We start from the raw sequence: 21,888 nt of genomic DNA, 5'->3' as shown, positions 1-21,888 counted from the left end.
ATGCATATACATATATATTTTTTAATGTTTATTTATTTTGAGAGAGAGCATGAACAGGGAAGGGGCAGAGAAAAAAAGGGAGAGAATTCCAAGGTGTCTCAGTGTGATTATGGATTTCACGAACCGTGAAATCGTGACCTGAGCCAAAATCAAGAGTCAGATGCCTAACTGAGGCACCCAGGCGCCCTGTATGTATATATTAGTTAGCCTCACATATGTAAGCCTAAGTATGTGCTGCCTATTAGCAACAATAGTTTTACTTTATTTTTAATTTTTTGCAACTTTCTATTTCAGTGTTGCAAGAATGGGACAGGAAGCTCCCCTTTACCGGGATACATTGTTTATGTTTTGCCCTACTTTCAAAACAATTATGTTTTATTTACTTATATGCAGTTTTTTTCTGGACTTGAAAAAAAGTGACTTTTACACAATATGATATATCTTAGCTTANGACCTGAGCCGAAGTCGGACGCTTAACCGACTGAGCCACCCAGGCGCCCCAAGAGCAGGCAACTTCTAACCTTACCTTTGCTGATGGAATTTTTTGTCAGATGCGGGGTGGTACTGGACGAATTGTGTAAATAATTATTTACAAATCTCTAGGATTTGAAATCAAGGGACTTGCCCAAGGCCACAGTTTCCGTCCCACCCCACCAGGTTGGAACTAGAACCTTGGTCTCCTCCTGGGTCCCCCCAGGCCTCCTCTGTGGCAAAGTGTGCTCACAGCCCACCCCTGTGTGCCCAGTCAGAGCGGGGTGTTGATGGCAGATTCTCAGCCTAGTGACTGAGAGTTGTGCTAACTTTTGTAAACAATGTCATGTGCTAGGCTTCTGAGGCCATTTGATGAGCCAGTGAGGGCCAGCTCTTAAAACACATCTGAGATTTTAAAACAAAGTTCTCACAGTGTATAAAAAGGAACTGTGTAAAGAACAGGGCTTGCTGGAGCCCACTCAAATCTACCACGCATTAGAAAAAAAAAGGGGAGGGGCGTGCATGGGTGGCTCAGTCAGGTAAGCATCTCACTTCAGCTCAGATCATGAGTTCAGGGTTCCTGGGTTTGAGCCCCGTGTCGTGCTCTGTGCTGACAACTCAGAACCTGGAACCTAGTTGGGATTCTGTGTCTCCTCTCTCTGCCCTTCCGCTGCTCGCTCTCTCTCTCTCTCTCTCAAAAATAAACATTAAAAAATAAAAAAAGAACATATTTTTAAAATTTTATTTATTTATTCTTTTAGGAGAATACATTTTATACGCACTTTCCATTTCAGGGTGTGACCTGCATACATACACACTGTAAATAAATAAAATTTCCAAGTTCCGTGAGGAAGAAGAGACAAACCTTTTTTTGTGCCTTTTGGAACAGTAAGAAGGCGTTGAAAATGCAGTGCTATGTAAAAACCATGTGAAAATGATTTATATTGATTTTTAATGATTCATAACTTATTTTTACCCTTCCTAACATTTCATTTGCATTGGGATTCTCAATTGTTTGATTGAAAAAGGTTTTTGTACCTTGCTTTTCCTTTCAATACATTTGGGCTTGGTGAATTAGGTACAATATATTTTGGTCATTGTACTTAAAAAAAATTTTTTTTTAAATGTTTAATTTTTGAGAGCAAGCGAGCAGGGGAGGGGCAGAGAGAAAGGAAGACACAGATTCCAAAGCAGGCTCCAGGACGTGAACCCGCAAACCGTGAGATCATGACCTGAGCAAAAGTCGGATGCTTAACCAGCTAAGCCACCTAGGCGCCCCTATGCTTATTTAGGGCTAGGTTTAGAGAAAGGCCTCTGGTGCTCAGTTCAAGGGATAAACATTGTTAATAATAACTGTGTTGTGTGAGAGAGTAAGAAATAAAGGCTTAGCCTCAGGGATTCTAGTTTTCCCTTCTGCATATCCCGTGGTTGTATTTCCTAGAGGGCACTCCCTCTGGAGATAGCGAATACATTTTTAAAAAATTTATCACGCTTTTGTGTGTTTTGTCTTATCGATGTTTTAATTTTCCTGCCTCTTCAGAGACTAGGCATTGAAAAGACTGACCCTACCACACTGACCGATGATGAGATAAACAGATTTGCAAGATTGGACATCGATCCAGAAACCATAACTTGGCAAAGAGGTACCAGTGCGATGCACGCGCCCCATTGGCTTTCGATGTGCTGCACACCCCTCCCTCCTGTGGGGCTTATTCGAGTGTAAGGGCCAGAAGCGTGTGTGTTAGTGTCTTCATGGCTAAGGCATGACCAGGATGGCGACTGACTTGTTTTTTCTGGCCACCTCCATCAGTCTCTCTCTTTAGGAGCTGTAATCAAACCTCCTTCCGTCAGGTTACTTGGCCATTTTGCTGGCTTTTCAGTGTTGATTGCAGCGAGGGTAGTTTTAAGGAAGTTCATGCGTAAACCAGAAGTAACACTCTGCAAGTTTCTTTTTATGCTAAAAGTTTGGGTTTCATGAAGTAGAGAAATTACGTTTAACCACTTCTTGAATCATGCTGTTCTTTACTCGCAGAACGCTTATCTGATGCACGTGACTTACATTTTCTTGTCACTGTCTAGGTTGCCTACTCATTTTTACCTCATTTTATTAAACTCTTGTAACAAAGTAGGTAGCCTTCAAGGTTTAAACAGTTGGCAGTGGGGTGAGTGTGTTGCGTGGCCTCACTGCCAGTAGGTTTCCTCGGTACAGCTGGCATAGCTTAGAATTGTATTTGGTACCAACGGTGCATCTATGCTTTCCCTGTCACTGCTGAGGAGTTTTTATCCAGTCATGCAGAAGGCAGCTGATGGCAAGCTTATTGACTGACTGCTTCTGTGATTTTCATTGGTTCAGTAACTATTGCTAGCTAATAGCATTTTTAAAAACTTTGTTTTTAAGTTTATTTTTGAGAGACAGAGACAGAGCATGAGTGGGGGAGGGTCAGAGAGAGAGGGAGACACAGAATCTGAAACAGGCTCCAGGCTCTGAGCTGTCAGCACAGAGCCTGATGCAGGACTTGAAATCATGGACTGTGAGATCATGACCTGAGCCGAAGTCAGATACTTAACTGACTGAGCCACCCAGGCGCCCCCTTTTTAAAATTTTTTTAATGTTGATTTGAAAGCTTATTTATTTATTTTGAAAGAGAGAGAGAGAGCCAGAGAGAGCAAGCTGGGAGGGACAGAGATAGAGGGAGACAGTGAATCCAAAGCAGGCTTCATGCTATCAGCACACAGCCTGATGAGGGGCATAAACTCACAAACTGAGATCATGTCCTGAGCCAAAACCAAGAGTCAAACACCCAACCAACTGAGCAACCCAGGTGCTCCAGGTTAATGGCATTTTAAAGATGACTCCTTTAGAGGGTGCCTGGCTGGCTCAGTCAGTTAAGCATCTGACTCAGGTCATGATCTTGGGGTTTGTGAGTTTGAGCCCTGCGTCGGGCTCTGTGCTGACAACTCAGAGCCTAGAGCCTGCTTCAGATTCTGTGTCTCCCTCTCTCTCTGCCCCTCCCCAATTTGTACTCTGTCTCTATCTCAAAAATAAACAAACATTAAAAAGTTTAAAGATGACTGCTTTAGTATCTAAAATCACATTGATATTCCTCTTCCTTTGCTTCCGTAGGTAGATGGTATAATATTTTATGGGGAATAAGCTAAAGACTCATTTTGAAAATTTAGCATCTCATTCAATTTTCCTTTGCTTTATGTCTAATTCATGCTTTCCAGGATAGTAGAAGCAGACAAGGAAAAAGTAGATCATACCTATTGACTGGCTGTTTTATATAGAGAAATCAAATACAAAGAACTTGACATAATTTTTGAAAATAAGAGTAGGCTCCAACAGGCCACTAGATCCTTCACTTGCCAAGTGGGGTATGTGAGTGTGAGTGAGTGTGTGTGTGTCTGTGTGTGTGTGTGTGTGTGTGTACCTGCACACATGTATGTGTGCATGCATTGTACAAGACCTTGCTTTGAGGGTTTAAATTAAAAAAAAAATTTAATGTTTATTTTTGAGAGAGAGACAGAGTGTGAGGCAGTGGAGGGGCAGAGAGAAAGAGAGACACAGAATCTGAAGTAGGCTCTAGGCTCTGAGCTGTCAGCACAGAGCCTGATGTAGAGCTCGAACTCAGAAACACCGAGATCATGACCTAAGCCAAAGTCAGATGCTTCACCAACTGAGCTGCCCAGGCACCCCTGGGGTTTAAATGATGACAGTCTTTATGGAAAATAATTTCACATATAATCAAACACCTTAAAAATGTCTCTCCTGTTTGACCTGTTTAGAGTATGAACTGGTTTGTTGTTCATTTTGTGTTTTATTATTGTTTGGTACATCACACAAGAAACAAAATTGGTAATACACCAAAATGTTAACAGTAATTAGTCCTGGAAGAGGGAGTTAAGATTAGTTAGCTAGTTGATCTTTGCCATGGGGTATACAATTGGATACATATTCTGTCATCAGAATGGAAATTGTTTCCTCTAAGTGTGCTACAGAAAAGAGCAAGCCTGTTACCTAGCATGCTTCAGAGAGCATTTGCCTTGCCCTGCATTTACGGTGTCTCTCGGGATGGTGTACCATCAGTGACTCATCCCACAGAACAATAACCTTGGCCTTTTAGAAAACTGGCCTCCTCTGTTTTTCTTTTCACACGTAATGGGCTTTAAAATAGATGCCAGATTTGTAGTTAATTGTTTGAATTCTCTAGACAGAATAAAACCAAGACACTCTATGTTTCTTTAAAAATATCCTTTTTAGGGGCACCTTGATGGCTCAGTTGGTTGAACGTCTGACTCTTGATTTCAGCTCAGGTCACGGTCTGGTGGTATGTGGGTTCAAGCCCCACATTGGACAGCCTGGAGCCTGCTTGGGATTCATTGTCTCCTTTTTCTGTACTACCCCCCACCCAAAATAAATAAATAAATATTAAAAATATATATCCTTCTTTAGGGGTGCCTGGCTGGCTTAGTCAGTAGAGTATGTGACTCTTGATCTGGGATTGTGAGTTCAAGCCCCAAATTGGGGGCAGAGGCTACTTAAAAATGAAATCTCTGAGGGGTGCATGGGTGGTTCATTTGGTTGAGCTTCTTATTCTTGATTTTGGCTCATCATCATCCTAGGGATGTGGGATCGAGTCCTGCATCGGGCTACACACTGAGTGTGNTGATGCGTGTGGGGGGGAGGGGGGAGATGGGCATGGAGGAGGGCACTTGTGGGGATGAGCACTGGGTGTTATATGGAAACCAACTTGACAAAGTATTTGTAAATAAAATAAAAATAAAAATAATAGAAGGCTCTAAAAAAAAACTTTAATCTTCACTAATCTAAAAAAATTTTTTTTTCTTTCTCTCTCTCTCCCACTGCCTTATCCTCTGCTTGCATTCTCTCTCTAAATTAAAAATATATATATTTTTAAAAAATAGGGGGCTCCTGTGTGGCTCAGTTGTTTAAGCCTCAGACTTCAGCTCAGATCGTGGGTTGGAGCCCCGCATCCTGCTCTGTGCTGTCAGCTTCAGATCCTCTATCTCCTTCTCTCTCTGCCCCACCCCTGATCATCTGCTCTCTATCTCTCAAAAATAAACATTAAAAAAATAAAGAAAATAAACATAACCTTTTAAAATAATTTCCTGTTCATTTATAGTATGGGAGCATCATTTCTGAAAGTGAACCCATATTCTAGCTTCGCCATCAGCTTTGAAATCAGATAATTGCAGACAGCCGTGAAGTTGGACTTGTTGCTGTTGGGTTAACTTACTGGGCTTGTCCTGAAAATTGTTCTGTGTCTTCTCTTTCTCCTGTAGTGTTGGATACCAATGACCGATTCCTGAGGAAGATCACAATTGGCCAGTCTCCAACAGAGAAAGGGCACACACGGACGGTAGCTGTTCATTTGTTCTAAGTAAATTTGTTCTTGTGAACCAGATCCTTGCCGCTTCCGCCCTCCTCCGTCCTCTCCCCTACGATCAATTCTGCCAGGTGTTGTTCTGCCTTCTCGTTTTTAAAATGGAAGCGAGTAGGTGTGTGGGACCGAGCACTCCTGACAGCTCTTGCAGTAAATCCCATGTGTCACCTGTGTGTTTCTCCCCCAGTATTTTTTCCTGGAGGTGGAGAGCCCCCAGTGAATATCCTTGTATGTGACTTATTCAAACTGCCTCTGTTTTTGTGGCCATTTATATGTTCCTTCGATGTAACAGCTTCCGTGTTGTTTCCTCATGGGTTAGGGAAACCATCGCCGCTCGAAGGCTGCCTTCAGCAGAGATTGTTTTTTTCCTGCTAGAGCGTTTATTTTTAGAAGTTAACCACTCAAGGTCTTGGAATAGTTGATTGCAAATATCTGCCCTTGGAGAATTATTTTCATTAAGTTTTTTGTGCACGACTCTTGTCAGTCTGTCCATTTAAGGTATTCGTTTAAGCCTTGGGTGCAAACAAGGCTTGCCTTTGCGATTCAATCTTCCAGTTTAATGCAGTGTTGCCTGTTGTGTCTCTTCCCTGCCCACAGGCCCAGTTCGATATCTCAGTGGCCAGTGAAATCATGGCCGTCCTGGCTCTCACCAGTTCACTGGAAGACATGAGAGAGAGACTGAGCAAAATGGTGGTGGCATCCAGCAAGAAAGGGGAGCCCATCAGTACCGAAGATCTGGTGGGTGCCTGGGTTCTCTGAGCTCAGTGACACATCTGTGTCTGTCAGGGCATCTCAGTTACTGATGAATTCACTATGATTTTCCTACTTGTAAGACAATTATGAAATTTATAAACAGTACTTCGTGGCGAGTAGTAGGTGGATTGCCCCAGTAGTAGACCACAGGTTTCAGATGGTTTGAGCAACAACTTGAACCTGTGAGAATTTCTAAAAGTGGATGTATGACTTCAATTTTCAGAGAACATCAAATGTCCCAGCGAGGTCCTTAATAGCTGAGCCTGGAGTCACACCCTGACCTCTCCCTGGGACAGGTCTCCTGGGACAGGTCTCCCTGCTGAGAGGCCTCTTGGCGTGAGGCTTGTTGGCCACCATGTCCATGCTCATAAGCGCATTGGAAACAACTCATTTGCTGTTCTATCTGATGGTCCTCCTAGGCTACCTGGGAGCCTGCTTCGAGTTATGTGTCTCCCCTGCTCCTGCTCACACTCTGTCTTATCTCTCTTGAAAATAAACATTAAAAACTTTTTTAATGTAAAGTTTTACACCCAAACCAGAAACTTGAAAACTCACCAAAAATGAATATGGGTGTGATCCGTAGCTTTATCTGCTTTGCTACTGGTTTGTTCAACTATGGTTGGATGGTTTCAAAGCGAGACCAGATATTTAAGAGTTTGTATTGAACTCCTGGGTAAATTTTCAGTTTCAGCTTTGGGAAACACACACTGAATTTGGTGTTTAGCATTTCTGCCCAGACATCAAAGTTACAAATAACTCAGTTCTCTATGAGCTAGCATTTCTGTGCTATAAACTAGTATAAAATGGCTTCCTCTCATCAGTCAGCAACAGAGCTTGATTGAGATGCTTATTTCCAGAGTTCCATGTTTTTCACAAATTACACGTCGATGTCATTTTCATTCTGTGTGTTATCTCTGCTTAAAATAAGTGGTAACTTCATAGTATATCCAGAAAAAATAAATAAATGGATGGTATAGTTCAAGTGAAAGTCCTGATTGGTGCACAATGGCTAAAAAAAGGAAGACTTAAGAATGTTGAGTTTTGGTTTGAAAAGGTTGGGGTTTTTTGCAGATCAGAAACAATGCTTCATGCCTTTGTTTTGTAGGGGGTGAGTGGTGCACTGACAGTGCTTATGAAGGATGCAATCAAGCCCAATCTCATGCAGACGTTAGAGGTGAGCAGAGTGACCACTGCCTTCCCAAATCGGTCTTCCGTGTCAGACCAGAGCGGTTATAAAGCACACTTCTCTTGCGGAGTCGGGGAGTTCTGTACCTGCTCGTGTCTCTCTTCCCATTCTTTCTCACTGCTGTGATTGGGATGCTGCTGAAATAGAAAAGAGGGGGCTTTGTATTTTTCTTCTGGAAAGTCTTTTTCTTTCAGATTCCAGCTAACTTTCATCCCCTTGACCATGTTGGTGGTGCCGCTCATGATGTCTTGATTTCCACAGGGAACTCCAGTATTTGTCCATGCTGGACCGTTTGCCAACATCGCACATGGGAATTCCTCCATCATTGCAGACCGGATCGCACTCAAGCTTGTTGGCCCTGAAGGGTTTGTGGGTGAGTAGTTTTGGAAAATCAGTGAATAAATTATTTCCCTTTTAATGTCAAAGGAGTTAGGATGGCCTTTTTACTGTTGCTTTTCTCCTTACTTACAGTGACTGAAGCAGGATTTGGAGCTGACATTGGAATGGAAAAGTTTTTTAACATCAAATGCCGGTATTCTGGTCTCCGCCCTCACGTGGTGGTGCTTGTTGCCACTGTCAGGGCTCTTAAAATGCACGGGGGCGGCCCCACGGTGAGGACCAAGAGTTGGAAGAATCTGATTGTTGGGAATGTTCTGAAGGCTGAAAGGAAGTTGGGATGACTTGTTCCTGTTTCTTCACGAAGCTGCTCATACTCTTATGATTAATAGGGCGCCAGAAGCAAGAGGTGTTCAGACGGCTCTTGTAGTGGCTGCCTTACCACTCATAGGCACTGTCAGCTCTTGGCATTTAAAGATAGTGGCAGTGGGCTTCATGGCTTATCTTTCTGATGATATCTAAGCCCTTTCAAGGACATGTGCTTGGCTATATCGACAAAAAACCCTTTATGTTTAGACTGTTCTTTTTAAATGAGTCCCATTTTCCCTCTAAATAGTGATGCTGGCAGCCAGCCAAGCAAACCATTTAACTGAGACAGAGGTCAGTGCCTTCTTGAAAGGCACATGCTGCATGGCACTAGTGCCGAGCAGGAGGGAGGGGAAGGAGAAAGGTAGGTCTGACCTGGACTGTGTCTGGGTAACAGAGAGAAACTAGGTTAGGACTAGCTTATCTTCAACTCCAACCTGAACTTTGCATTTTCCTGAATTCCTGCTCGTTAGAAATTGTACTTTGTATCCTATTATTTTAATACCTTTTCTTCAACACATGTGCACAGAGAAATTATGCTAGTTTTCATAAATTACTTGAAGAAGTAGTAAATTCCTAGCCTTCTTAAATTCCAGAAGCTGGTCTTACAACTTGAGAAATAAGAGCTCCCTCTCTTAAAATCATTGTTTCTTTTCTTTTTTTTTAATTTTTTAAAAAAATGTTTGTTTTTGAGAGAGAGAGCACGTGTGTGCATACGCAAGTTGGGGAGGGGCAGAGAGAGACAGAGACACAGAATCCCAAGCAGGCTCCAGGCTCTGAGCTGTCAGCACAGAGCAAAACCCAGGGCTCAAACCCATGAACCAGACAATCATGACCTAAGCTGAAGCTGGACTCTTAACCAACTAAGCCCCCCAGGCGACCCTAGAATCACTGTTCTTAGTGTAGCTATCATATAGCAGTTCTGAAGCATTTTAGTCCCAGAACTTGTTTTCATTTAAAATTCTTGAGGCACTGAAAGAACTTGTGTTTAGGTAGTTATATCTATTGGTATTCACTATATTGGGAATTGAAGATGAATTACATTTTAACAAAAACAATTTTTTTTTTCATAAAAAGTTGTTACCTTTTCCAAAACAAAATCTAAGCATTGTACAGTTTTCAGATCTCTTTCTTATCTGGCCTAATTGAAGACTACTGGATTCCTATGTTCTTCATGTGATCAGTTGTGTTAGCACATGTCTCGTATTCTTTCCAAAAGTCCATTGTACACTCAGTGAGAGAATGAGTGTGAAAAGGGCCATGATATCTTGGAATGATTATAGAAATAGTCTTGACCTCATGGACCCCGTGAAAGCATTCGGCCCCGAGACCATGCTGAGAGAGCCACTGCCATAACAACCCCAGGACACCTCTCCAGTGTCACTTGTCCTCTAGGTAGCAAAAGCACTCCTAGCCCACGAATGCAAGATGGACCCCTTTATCTTCCCAGTTATAACCAACATGTTTTCCTCTTGCACCCCTCACACTATTGCACCTTCTTTCCTTCTTTCCTCCTTTCCTCCTGATCTTATGGTCTGAAAAATAATGCCGGACACTTAACCCAGGCAGCAGTGAGAGGAGAGCCTCACACATAGCTTCACTTCTGTCAGGGAGCCAGACCTGCTGCTCACATTCCATTGTGGAGCTACATGTAAGCCCCAGAATATGGCGGCTCAGGGCCCCGCCTATTGCCCTGCCGCTCAGTGGCCCTCTTTGGAGACGGAAGAATGGGAGCGGACCACGCAGAGAAGCTGAAGGCTTCTTGGGCACTGTCTGCTGTCCACAGTGAGTCCCTGGAATCAGCACCTTCTCCTCAGTGCTCATACCTGGGGATGCAGCAGGGCCAAGCCACCGGCAACCTCACTGCTTAAGTATTCTGACACCTTTCAGTATAATCTGATGGAGGGAGAAAATCCTGTGTTGTGTCACTCTTGTTTGCATTGCTCAGGCTCCCTACTTCAACCGCACAAAGGCATGCATTGGCTCCATGGAGTAGCTCAGGAATCCATCACAGGGCTTGTCACAGACTCCACTGGCGGACATTCAGGGTGGCCTTTCTGACCACTGCCTTTTTCTATACGTGGACCTTTACTTCCGCCCCCACGGCTATTTGCTATGCTCGCCGAAGTTATGGCCCTTGCCTAGAACACATCCCTTTCCCCACTGCCTTCACAGATCCATCCTCACCTCCCTCCGTCAGGCCACAGAGGTCTCCCACTCTGCTCAAACCAGACATTTTTGTTGTGTGCAGTAGGGCTGGTCATATGCCCTAAATCCCTCAGGCAGGAAACAACCTTCTCCTGCTGTAAACCACCCCTCCCCCCGCTAGCATGCAGCTTCGGGCCTTTTACACGCAGCAAGGTGTCATTTTAAGCTAAAACTGGATTGTAAATAGAAAATGCCTCTGACTTTGCCTCCTTTCCTTCCAGGTTACGGCTGGACTGCCTCTTCCCAAGGCTTACATAGAGGAGGTAACTTCCATCATTTCTAACCACTTGTCCCAGAGAGCACCACACCCCGAATCGGTGTTTCTCAGGCCAGCCTGTTTGGAAATGAGGGGGGTGGGTATGGCTCCTGGAGGCAGGGCACTAAAAGGCTTGCTTCATGCTGAAGACTTTTCCTGAGTGAGGTAGGGAAGAAGTGCTTCATAAAACAGGCGCCCCCCGCCCCGTGCCTGCTAGTGAGGCCAGTGGTTGGTTCTCGGTAGGGAGCAGTTTTCCCGCAGGGGACATTTGGCAATATCTAGAGACCTATTTTTGATCATTTCAACTTTAGGTAGAAAGTGCTGCTGGCACTGAGTAAAGGCCAAGGATGCTGCTGAACAAACAGCGAGCAGCGCACAGGGCAGCTCCCACGGCAGAGAGGCACTTGGCCCCAGCGTCAGGGGTGCTGAGGTGGGGAAACCCTGCCCTGTAGACTAACGTTTCCTTCCACGGCCATCCCGCATCGGCTGCTTACTTACCAAATGCCATCTGAGTCTGAAGCAAGCAGGGACTTTTTGTGAAATGGCTTTTCCTCCGCAGACTTAAATCCACCTTAAAGGGCCACTATGCAGTCAGGACCCTGGTTATTTTTCTAGGTATAGTTTCTAAGCTGATTTGGTTTGTAGCTGTCAAGGAGGAGCTCAAAGAAGAATTGTGAACCTTTTCCTTTTTATATCATTTACTACCAAACTCCCTGGAGGCCGTTTGGGGTGGTTCTATGAGAGACAGAGGGGAGGGTCAGCCGCCGCCACTGTGAATTCAACTCTTCTGCCTCTTTTGGAGGCTTTCAAGTTGTAAAGCAATCGAGTGCCACTGTTCAAGCCCTACATGAAGTATTTCAGAAGCAGCTAGAAAAGAATTGTTGGTGCCTTGAGTCTGCCTGTCTTCTGAGTTATGATTTGCCTTTTATGGTCATTTGTCTGATTCATGCGTAGGAGGGGAATTCACAGTTCTGGCCCTCCTGCCACCCCACAGCCTTTCCTGTGTCTAATTAGAGTGACTGCCCCTCACTGGCCCAGCTGGTGTCTTCGTTTACAAAATTCTACTTCTTAAAAACTGTTCTCAATCAGTCTTACATATTAATTGGTTTTCATGTGACTAGAGGTAAAGAATTAGTAGTGCTCTTTAGAATATCAACTAAATCCTAATTTTAGTTTTCAACTATTAAAGGGGAAAAAAGGCACAAGTCCTGTTTATAACCCTAATTGTTTTCTACCTTTATCTTACCCCCTTTTTCTGCTCTTTTATTGAATCCACAGACCAAGGGCTGTTAATGCCACGTTTTGCTCATGATCCAGTGTGTTTATTTTTACATATAAGACTATCATATTTTTATCTTAAAAATATTTAATGTATTTTTTTTAATGTTTTTTATTTATTTCTAGGAGAGAGAGAGAGAGAGACAGCGTGAGCAGGGGAGGGTCAGAGAGAGAGGGAGTCACAGACTAAAACAGGCTCTAGGCTCTGAGCTGGCAGTCAGCACAGAGCCCGACGCGGGGCTCGAACCCACGAACCGCGAGATCATGACCTAAGCGAAAGTCGGACGCTTAACCGACTAAGCCACCCAGGCGCCCCAAATGTATTTTTAAGCTTAGAATGGTAGCATCCTTTTTGTAAAAGAAAGTTAAACAATGTAAGGGTATAATACATGATTTGAGTCCCCTGAACAGTTTGGTGTATATTTTTGAACATTTAAGACATATCATGAATATATACATGTATTTTTGTATTTGTCCAAAAATGGAATTAATGAAGCTGTCCATAGTTTTGTAACTTTGGCACACTTTAGTATGTCTTTGATAGTTCTCACATTAATACAGATTATCTCACTTTTCCTGGCATCTGCATGGTACATATTTATAGAGTGTATACATCATAATTCACTGGCGCAGTCTGCCATTGAAGGAGGTTTGTGTTTGCACTTTTCCAAGGCTGCAAACAGAGCTGCCATTCACATTTAACACATTTAAAGGTATGTTTTCTTAATTACTTTCCTTTAAACATAATAGTATTTGGTTCCCAAAGATGGCATTTATCTTGTTTTCTTTGTCCCGAGTGGAGGTACCTGGTTGAGCTCATTAGAACCTTGGAAAGCATCACTGATCACTTCGTGTTTTCTGATGGCATGTATGGTGGCTGTGTAATGAACACTAGGCACTGTGTTCTGTCTTCTGTGCAAGATGCTGAGTTTGTACTCATTGGACCATAGGAGTACATAACACCTATAAACACAAGGTTGTAAATGTAATTTACTTAAGAGCGACTAATTCCCTGCAAACAGCACACATGCTATTAAGATGTGGTGTGATGATAGCAGCTCTGCCCGCCCTCATGTTTTCAAGATAGCCAGGAGACGAGCTAGTGCCCCTCCAATGTTACATGCTGGTCCGAGGTTATGGCTCCCTCGCGCCCCCTCACCACGGTGTGGAAATGTGCCAGCAGGTCTGCTGTTAGCTTGTTCCGACAGTGAGTGGCTGGATGCTGGTTCCAAGAGAAAGGTTCCCTTTTAAGAATCTGCAGCTGGCCTCATGGACCTTTCCCTGTTGTTTTTACAGAACCTGGAGCTGGTTGAAAAAGGCTTCAGTAACTTGAAGAAACAAATTGAAAATGCCAGAATGTTTGGAGTTCCAGTGGTAGTGGCTGTGAATGCATTCAAGTGAGTACAAAGAGTAGGAGTCGAGGGGGACTGTGGAAAATGGTCAGAAAACGTCTCCTGGAGCTGACAGTAGCACTGCTTTGAGCTTTGTTTTGTTCTCCAGTTCCTGGTATTGGTTATTAAGCCTGTGCTCTTGCAGCCATTAAGGAGGGCCTGTGGCGTGAGTCGCACCACAGACGCCACACAGACTCGTCACTTCTCTCACTGGGGGTCCAGAGGCAGATTTGGCTCCTGTGGGTCCCCTTCTCCACTGGGTGAAGTGGGTGACACACAGGCTGAAGTTAAATGTTCTTTTTGCTCTCTAGAGGCCTTTTGTGCCAACAGAAGGTCATAGCCCTACGGAGTTCCATTATTTCAGTAGGTCTAGTGGGATGTTCTCTTGACAAAGAGTCGAACATATTGAGCTAGAAGTGTTCGTGCGAGAGAGAACTTGTGTAGGCCGTGTAGGTATTGTAGTGCTAGTTTTGGTCTTGTTATAATGGCCTAACCACAGCAGATCGGGAGGCAGCATTTTAACAAGGCTGGTATTTATTGATTCCTGTGATGTGCCTGGAATGTTCTAAGTATTTTGCATGTGTTTGTCAACTAAGCTTCATGACATCCCAATGAAATAAGTGCTATGATGATTCCCATTTTACCACGTGGAAACCAAAGCACGCAAGGATTCAATAACTAGCCAAGAGTCCACCCAGATCGTAACTTAGGGAGCCAGGATTCAAACCCAGTTTGTATTACTTGGTTAGTTTCCATTTATCAGTGAGTAACTCAAAAGAGTTTGTCCTCTCTAGCTGTCATCGGTGCTTTAACATGAAGTGCTTCCTTTACAGGACAGATACTGAGGCTGAGCTGGACCTCGTTGGCCGCCTTGCCAAGGAACATGGGGCTTTCGATGCTGTGAAATGCACTCACTGGGCAGAAGGGGGGAAGGGCGCCCTAGCCCTAGCTCAGGCCGTCCAGAGAGCAGCTCAGGCACCCAGCAGCTTCCAGCTCCTTTATGACCTCAAGGTGGGTTACTTGCTGTAAGACAAAAAAAAAAAAAAAAAAAAAAGGCACAATGAGGTTTCTGTGCAGCTGCCTCTCTTTAGAGCCCGTGTTTAGCATCTTCAGCTTTATGAGATTGATTCCCATGTAGGTGACTTACACAATCACAGCCTGGGCTCCCAACCCTAGACAGCTTTCTTAACCAATGCATGTGTCTGCTTATTTACAGAGTAGCAGGTTCAGGCAAGAACACTCCAGGAGGTTGGCTCTCGGCCTAACTTCTGAAAAGGCTCACAGGACCTTCTCTTTGCTGGCAGGAGAAAGGGTTAAATGCAGAACCAGTAGTATAATTCACTACAGCCTTTATTCCAAGGCATTAGCCACACTGTGGCAAATTGGCAAGGAGCTACATCAAGCTCACAAAAGCTTTCTGACCACTTCCCAGTAGCTGGGGAAGGCAGTGTGCTCCTGAGCTCACTTCCTAGTTCGGGGCGTGCAGAGAGGCTCTTCGGTACAGAGGCTTCGGCATTCTTTTCTTCACTGAGTAACTTTAAGAGGCACTGCTTATTCTGTGATGTGATAAAGTTAGTTCTGAGAAACACTGTTCTTATAGTAGGGTTGCATTTTGTGTTCAGTTTTCTGTGCGTGTATTTCAGGATATGATTAGACGTGAAGCAGTGTGCCCACAACTGGATGCTTTGTGAGAAATTTGGGATGGATGTGGTAGTTAATTCTGCTTGTATTTTCCAGGCTGGTTCTTGGCTTGGTTTTTAAAAAATAGACTTTCAAAAATAGCCATAAAAAGGTAGAGGGAAGAAACCCCAGTGTTTTTGAATTTTTAGCATTCTCTTGTTTCTGTTTGCCCTTTGCAGATAAAATACACTGACATTTCATTGACATTGTCCTATTGACATTGACGTTTTCCCGTTAGGCTTTAGTTTTCGAGACTGGTTTGAAAATCTGTTCAACCAATCATATTTTCAGGAAATGCCATAAACACAAATCTGTACACACATGCAAAGAAACCATTTATTAAGGGACTGTCTCTAGGCCCATCTTCGGTACCTCAGTTAGGAACCCCAGTCCTTGAAGACCAGCAGGAGGCCCAGAAGATATGGAGTAATAAAGACTTTATCACTCATTTCTACTTGGAATGTTCTCTGTTCTGGTAAACAGGAGGCTGCCATTTTTTGTCTTTCTTAGCATCTGTTGGTCTTCAGTCAGCCCTCAACGAAAATGCTTTTGCTTCAGAAGCTCTGAATGTGCCTCGGCATTTATAAAGCTCCAGTGATAAGCTGCATAGGAAAGTAATCTCTTTCGCATCTTTATACAACCGTGATTGAACAGTCCCTTTATTTTTGTCCATTATATAAAGTCTCTCCTTAAATTATCACTGCGTAGCTCAAAAGGGAATTTTTATCTTTATAGATTGTTGCTCCTTTCAGAAAACATTTGCCCAATGTGTCCTCCTAGCCTTAGTTGCTAGGGAGCATAGAGTCAGGTATATTGCCTAATTTTAGTACTTTGCTCATCCAAGGAGCCTTCCCATTTCCTTTAGGCAGTCTCTCCTTATTGCTGTTTGCTCTGCATCCTCATTTCCCAGTGGAGCAGCCCCATGGCGNTCAAAAGGGAATTTTTATCTTTATAGATTGTTGCTCCTTTCAGAAAACATTTGCCCAATGTGTCCTCCTAGCCTTAGTTGCTAGGGAGCATAGAGTCAGGTATATTGCCTAATTTTAGTACTTTGCTCATCCAAGGAGCCTTCCTTCCCATTTCCTTTAGGCAGTCTCTCCTTATTGCTGTTTGCTCTGCATCCTCGTTCCCCAGTGGAGCAGCCCCATGGCGGGGTTGGGGGAGGGCCCTCACTGGGTGACTGACCACTGGCCTCCGTGCCTGGCCCTGTTTGCTTCAGGTGCCACAGAAGGCATGGCCTTCATGGCACTCGCGGTGCCTGTTGTCGTGTAAGTCACTGGGTGTTTTTTAAATACGTAGGTGATTTTGTTTTTATGGCTATTTCTAAGCAACAGTGATTCGCAATCACTGTCTTATGTTAAAAATAGCATCTGCCTCTCATATAACAAACTGGGAATTAGTTGTTGGGTGGATACTGGTTGTCTTCCGTCAGGAGTATCCCAGGCCTGGTTCCACAGGGGTCTGATCTCCAATATTAGAATGCTACTTTGTATTTATGAAGAATGAAGTATTCTTGTGTAGTCAGCACTATTGTTTATGGCACCCTTAGGGTGGTCCTAAATACACACAAAAGCGCACACGTACACACACACACACACACACACACAGTAACCTCATGTCTGTGGGACATTTTCCACTTATAAAATCTGGAGCTTGGTATTAAAAGAAAATACATCTAAGCCACACGCACGACACATTATTTGCGTATCTGTTCGCATGTGTAAAAGCATCTTCTTGCCCTTTCGGGAACTTTGACCTGGAGCGTGGCCCTGCCCCGGTGCTGCAGCATCATGTGTGTCTACTCGTGACATCCCCTCTCTTTCCTGTGGATTAGCTTCCAGTTGAGGATAAAATCAGGATCATCGCGCAGAAGATCTATGGGGCCGATGACATTGAATTACTCCCCGAAGCTCAACAGAAAGCTGAAGTTTACACAAAACAGGTAGGTGTTTGGTTGGTTGGTTTTTTTCAGCTCTTTACAGAGCAGCCCAGGCCTCAGAGCCCCCGAGTTCTCCCTGCCATGCCGGGTGCCCTCTGCCTCACTTCTCTGGGTGACGGTCTTCTCTTCTCCCCTCTGGATAATGAGTTTGCTTAGGTGGTGCAGTCCTTTATCTCCCCAGAGGTGGGATATGAAAAGTGTCAAAAAGCCATCGAGAAATAGGGAGTGTCTTCCTCAAATACGGAGAGCCTGCCTTCAGTTGTGTCCTCACGTCTGCTCCAAACTATCACTTTTAATTGGTTATATAGATGAAAATAAAATACTCACTTTTGGAATATGGTTGTGAGTGCTTACCTCCTTCACCCAACAGTGATTTTTTGTGGGGGCAGGGATCTCGAATACTAAGCTCGAGGTCAGTGAGGTAGAGATGGATGTGAAGGGAATTAGATGTTTCATTGTTTTTTAATTTTTAAAAATTTTTAATGTTTATTTTTGAGAGAGAGAGAGCGAGCACGCAGGGCAGGGCAGAAAGAGAGGCAGACAGAATTTGAGTCAGGCTTCAGGCTCTGAACTGTGAGCACAGAGCCCCCACATGGGGTTTGAACTCATGAACCACGAGAACATGACCTGGGCCGAAGTCATACGCTTAATTGACTGAGCCACCCAGGCACCCCGGGAATTAGATGTTTTAAATAAGTCGGAGAATCCGTATCATGACAATGCCCAGATGTGCTTTGTCGTCAGCTTTTCACTTGCCCTGCTTTGTTCCTTTCTCTGCCCAGGGCTTTGGGAACCTGCCAATCTGCATGGCCAAGACACACTTGTCCTTGTCTCACAACCCAGAGCAGAAGGGTGTGCCCACAGGCTTTGTCCTGCCCATCCGCGACATCCGCGCCAGCGTTGGGGCCGGTTTCCTGTACCCCCTGGTGGGGACGGTGAGTGCTGCAGGCAGAGTGGGGGGCTGTTCATCTGGGCTTCTCATCTGGAAGTGATCCCTGAAACTGTCCAGCGAGTGGCAGCTGAGCAGAGTTCACGGCCGAGGAGCAAGCTGGAGTCGGGCCTGTTAGGGTTAATCCCGCCGTGGATCATCCTCGTGTCCATTCAAGGATGAAGCCATGACTTCTTGTGGTGAACAACAGTTCTGTTTCCCAGGGGCAGTATGACCTTGACTGAATCCAGGACAAGCCTCGTCGATAGCCTGTGATAGTGCTAATGTATAATCACAGCTGACGCTTATTGGGTACCTTTCACAGATGAATTCAGTCCTGCCAACCGTCCTTGGGGGGTAGGGACAGAGGCTCCTACACTCCCTGGTCTTCTTGACAGGCTTGCAGCTTATGCCTGAAACTCCAGGAATTGGTTGTTTCTGAGTAAAGAATTGCCCCTTAAAATGCGGATGAAGCCTTTAGAGGTGGAAAATGAGGTTGCTTATTTCCATTTGGAGATGCATTATCAAATGCTTCCTTATCTTACAACTTTATGCATATTAAAGGGGGAGCTTTGCTGACAGAGAGAGGGGTGCTTAAGGGCACACTCACAGTGTGCACTGACCTTCCCAGATTAACGCAGATCCTGTGCCTTGGTTTCCCCCTTTGACCCGCCCAGTGGCCTACACCTGCAGCTTGTCTTTACCTGCAGTACAGGATTGAAATGGTAAGCTGAGCCAATTCCCAATGGAAAAGAAACCAATTCTCCTACTGGAGCTGCGTTACTCTTTCAGGATAGAAAGAAAGTGGTAGGAGATGGCATTATAGAATCTGAAGTATATAACATTAAAACCACATCCAGTTTTCACTGCTGGTTTTGGCCTTGGGCAAATTATTAAAGATGTGTACCCTGCTCCACCCAGCCTTCAGCGTGGGGCAAACTGGTGCCCCTTCAGCCACTGCAGAGAGCAGGAGGCTGAGTTGCATCATGACGTTCTTCAGTCCTTGGGATTTATAGGAATTACCTTTCGAAAGGAATGTTCAACCATTGGCCTGGCAGCTTGACTGTCACAGAAACGGGTGTTATTCTCTCCTGACACACTGTCAGCACTGCCAGCTGGAAGAGCAAGAGCTGCACTGCGTTCACTTTCAACGTGCGTGCAGGGGGGTGGCTATAGAGAGGAAGGCAAATCAGACAGGTCCAGCCTGAGTTTGCCAGTAGCCTGTCTACCTCAGTGGGCACATGCCCATTGTCTTCAGCATCACCTCCAGGCTTTTCTGCTAGGTCTGAGGACCGATCCCTTCCTTCCCCCTTCTTGTCCACACACCCAGCAGTTGCCTACAGAGTTCAAGAATAGAGACTGATATCAGATTCCTATAGAATGTTCTGGGAAGTTATAGTTAAGTTGTGGAAGTTCAGCTTAAACTCTTACTGTCTGGATCTGATTTGGAACTTGTACATATGCATTATACAAGGTATTGTTACAGGTGAAAGTGTATAGAGTTGTTACTTACATGCCTTAAGGATTCGCAACTAGGTAGTAGTTGTTAAAGCCAGGTCTTTAGAAGAGAAGCAAGTACAAATATAACCTGTAGGCATTATGAACTCTGTTTTAGAAGGCCCAACTGGACCCCTAAGAATAGTGATTGTAAAACTATCTAGATTTTGTACAGAAATGTCTTGGCACAAGTTAAAGGATACTAATTCCTCGTGCTGCTGAAGCAAAATAATATGGGCATCAACATAAGACCTACTAAAATAAATTAAAACAAAATTAAAAAGGCAAACCCTACACCTCCCTTTGGTCTTGTGAGGGCTGAGGAGGGGGGAGGTGACTCTTCAGCCCGCCGTCCACCTGCCTTAGGAAATGAAGGTGGAAGTCCTTCCTTGCTACTTCTTATTGCAATGGTCAGTGTGGAAGACGGTAGTGAAGCCTGGCGTTGGCTTGCCGGAGACACAGTGGTCTCTGTGAGGCCGTAGCAGGATCAGTGACTTGGTGTGTAACAAGAAGAGCGCCCCCTTTATTCACAACTGTAAAATAATACTCTATCTTTGTGCCTTGGGCTTTTTATCTAAAGGGAAGGTAGAAACGAAGATCACTTTATTTTTAATGCTATTTCACATCTCCTAGATGAGCACAATGCCCGGACTCCCCACCCGGCCCTGTTTCTATGATATCGATTTGGACCCAGAAACCGAACAGGTGAATGGGTTGTTCTAAACAGGTAAGTTGTCACTGGTGAGAGTTTTGCTTTTTTCCCTTACGAGGCATATTTGTGAATTACGGGACTCCAGCTAACGCTCTGAAAATGCATATTATAATGCTTTCGAAATGTCTGTCTCCAAACATCCAACACATTTTTGGAAAAGGAGCATGGTTTGTCAAGGGGCAGTGTAGGGGAGAAAGCCACTGTGTCGTGAGCTCTAGAGGAACTGGCGCAGAAGCTGGGTTCCGAGTCATTGGCACCCTGGAGAACAGGCGCCACTGGGGGCCTGGGTACTCTGAGTAGATGGTGGGCGGGAGTTAAGTAAAGTCCCAGAACGTAGAAAAGAAGAGGAAACAGTCCAGGATTTCTTGGGGTCTTAAGTAAAAGGCTCCCAGACACTCATCGTGATGAATGAGCCTTCCCTAGACACATCTGGTTTAAATTTCAAAAACCTCAAAGATGTAAACCTAAAAAGCTTTCTCCAGGAAAGAAGAAATGGTGTGTCAGTGAGAAAATGGGAATTAGACTAGAATTAGCGTTCACGTGTGTTCTTATCAGCAGTAATGGGCTTTTCGACAATGGAGGAATAGCCTCCACGTTTACCGGGAAAGCTGACTTCCCACCTGCACTTAACACCCCACCAGATCTATCCCAGTGTTTTCAGACAAGTGCAGCTTTGCCATCCCACCTCCCTTCCTAGGAAGCTATTTAGCTGTGTACTCCAGCAAAACGGGGAATAAACCAAGAAAACGGAAGACCTGGTTTTCAGGAAACCGAGTCCCGATCTGGGCAGTTATGAAGGGGAATCCTGACAGCTGCAAGTGACCTAGATTTACAAGTCTAGGAATTGAGGAACGCTAACTAGAAGGAGCCAAAGACAAGGGTGTCAGGGTAATAATGCAGAACGAAAGCTCTCACGCTGTTTAAGAGAGTCAAGGTCCAGGTGATGGCAAAGTGTAGTCCTCTTCTCAGCAGCTGCAAGGATGGGTGCTCCTACAGAGGGAGAAGAGACGGTGTGCTTGTGTGACACTGGAAATGTCCCCCCGGCTCACGCCTGGCCCGGCCCTGAACAGTGTTCACATAGCCATAGTGGAAGTGCCACGCGTTGTGTTCAGGTCCGTGGGCAAACCCTACTCTACCAGAGTTCGGTGTGGACAGGATGGAAACGTTAACAACTTTGGCAGCTCTAGAGGAGAATGCTGGGGCGGGGGTTGCAGCTCGTAGAAACGTTTACTTCTTGTGTCCTTTCCCTTCTAGATTGCTCCTCTTCGAGAAGCTGCTCTGAATGTCTGGCCAGTGTCTATTCAGGCCGACTGTTGGTTAGGAAGTGTGGGGAAGGCGGAGAGGAGTCAGCCCCTGCCCTGAAGATCTTCTAAAAGAAAGAGCAGGAGTTTCCCCAGGAACCTTTCTTCAGTCTTAATTCCCACCTCGATGTATAAATTAACATAAATCATGCACAAGTCTACTTACTTGATTGAAGTTCCA

At 44.6% G+C, this 21,888-nt stretch overlaps 1 protein-coding gene across 1 annotated transcript in view; it reads left to right on the top strand.

Moving 5' to 3' along the window:
• MTHFD1 (methylenetetrahydrofolate dehydrogenase, cyclohydrolase and formyltetrahydrofolate synthetase 1) overlaps window positions 1–21,749 on the top strand; it is a 60,497-nt gene extending 38,748 nt beyond the window's left edge. Inside the window, exons 16-28 of the mRNA XM_077767190.1 lie at window positions 2,012–2,114; window positions 5,776–5,852; window positions 6,474–6,614; window positions 7,735–7,803; window positions 8,077–8,188; window positions 8,287–8,426; window positions 10,947–10,988; window positions 13,556–13,656; window positions 14,484–14,661; window positions 17,165–17,272; window positions 18,052–18,204; window positions 20,328–20,421; window positions 21,661–21,749. Coding sequence (XP_077623316.1) covers window positions 2,012–2,114; window positions 5,776–5,852; window positions 6,474–6,614; window positions 7,735–7,803; window positions 8,077–8,188; window positions 8,287–8,426; window positions 10,947–10,988; window positions 13,556–13,656; window positions 14,484–14,661; window positions 17,165–17,272; window positions 18,052–18,204; window positions 20,328–20,417 — 1,314 coding nt within the window. The 3' untranslated portion in view covers window positions 20,418–20,421; window positions 21,661–21,749. The remainder of the gene's footprint in view (window positions 1–2,011; window positions 2,115–5,775; window positions 5,853–6,473; window positions 6,615–7,734; window positions 7,804–8,076; window positions 8,189–8,286; window positions 8,427–10,946; window positions 10,989–13,555; window positions 13,657–14,483; window positions 14,662–17,164; window positions 17,273–18,051; window positions 18,205–20,327; window positions 20,422–21,660) is intronic.
• The last annotated feature ends 139 nt before the right edge of the window (window positions 21,750–21,888 follow it).

The sequence above is a fragment of the Crocuta crocuta genome, unplaced genomic scaffold (assembly GCF_008692635.1).
Source record: "Crocuta crocuta isolate KB4526 unplaced genomic scaffold, BGI_CrCroc_1.0 scaffold55, whole genome shotgun sequence".
Lineage (NCBI taxonomy): Eukaryota > Metazoa > Chordata > Mammalia > Carnivora > Hyaenidae > Crocuta > Crocuta crocuta.
The sequence above is the reverse complement of the archived record's forward strand: the minus strand, read 5'-3'. Positions and strand labels throughout refer to the sequence as shown.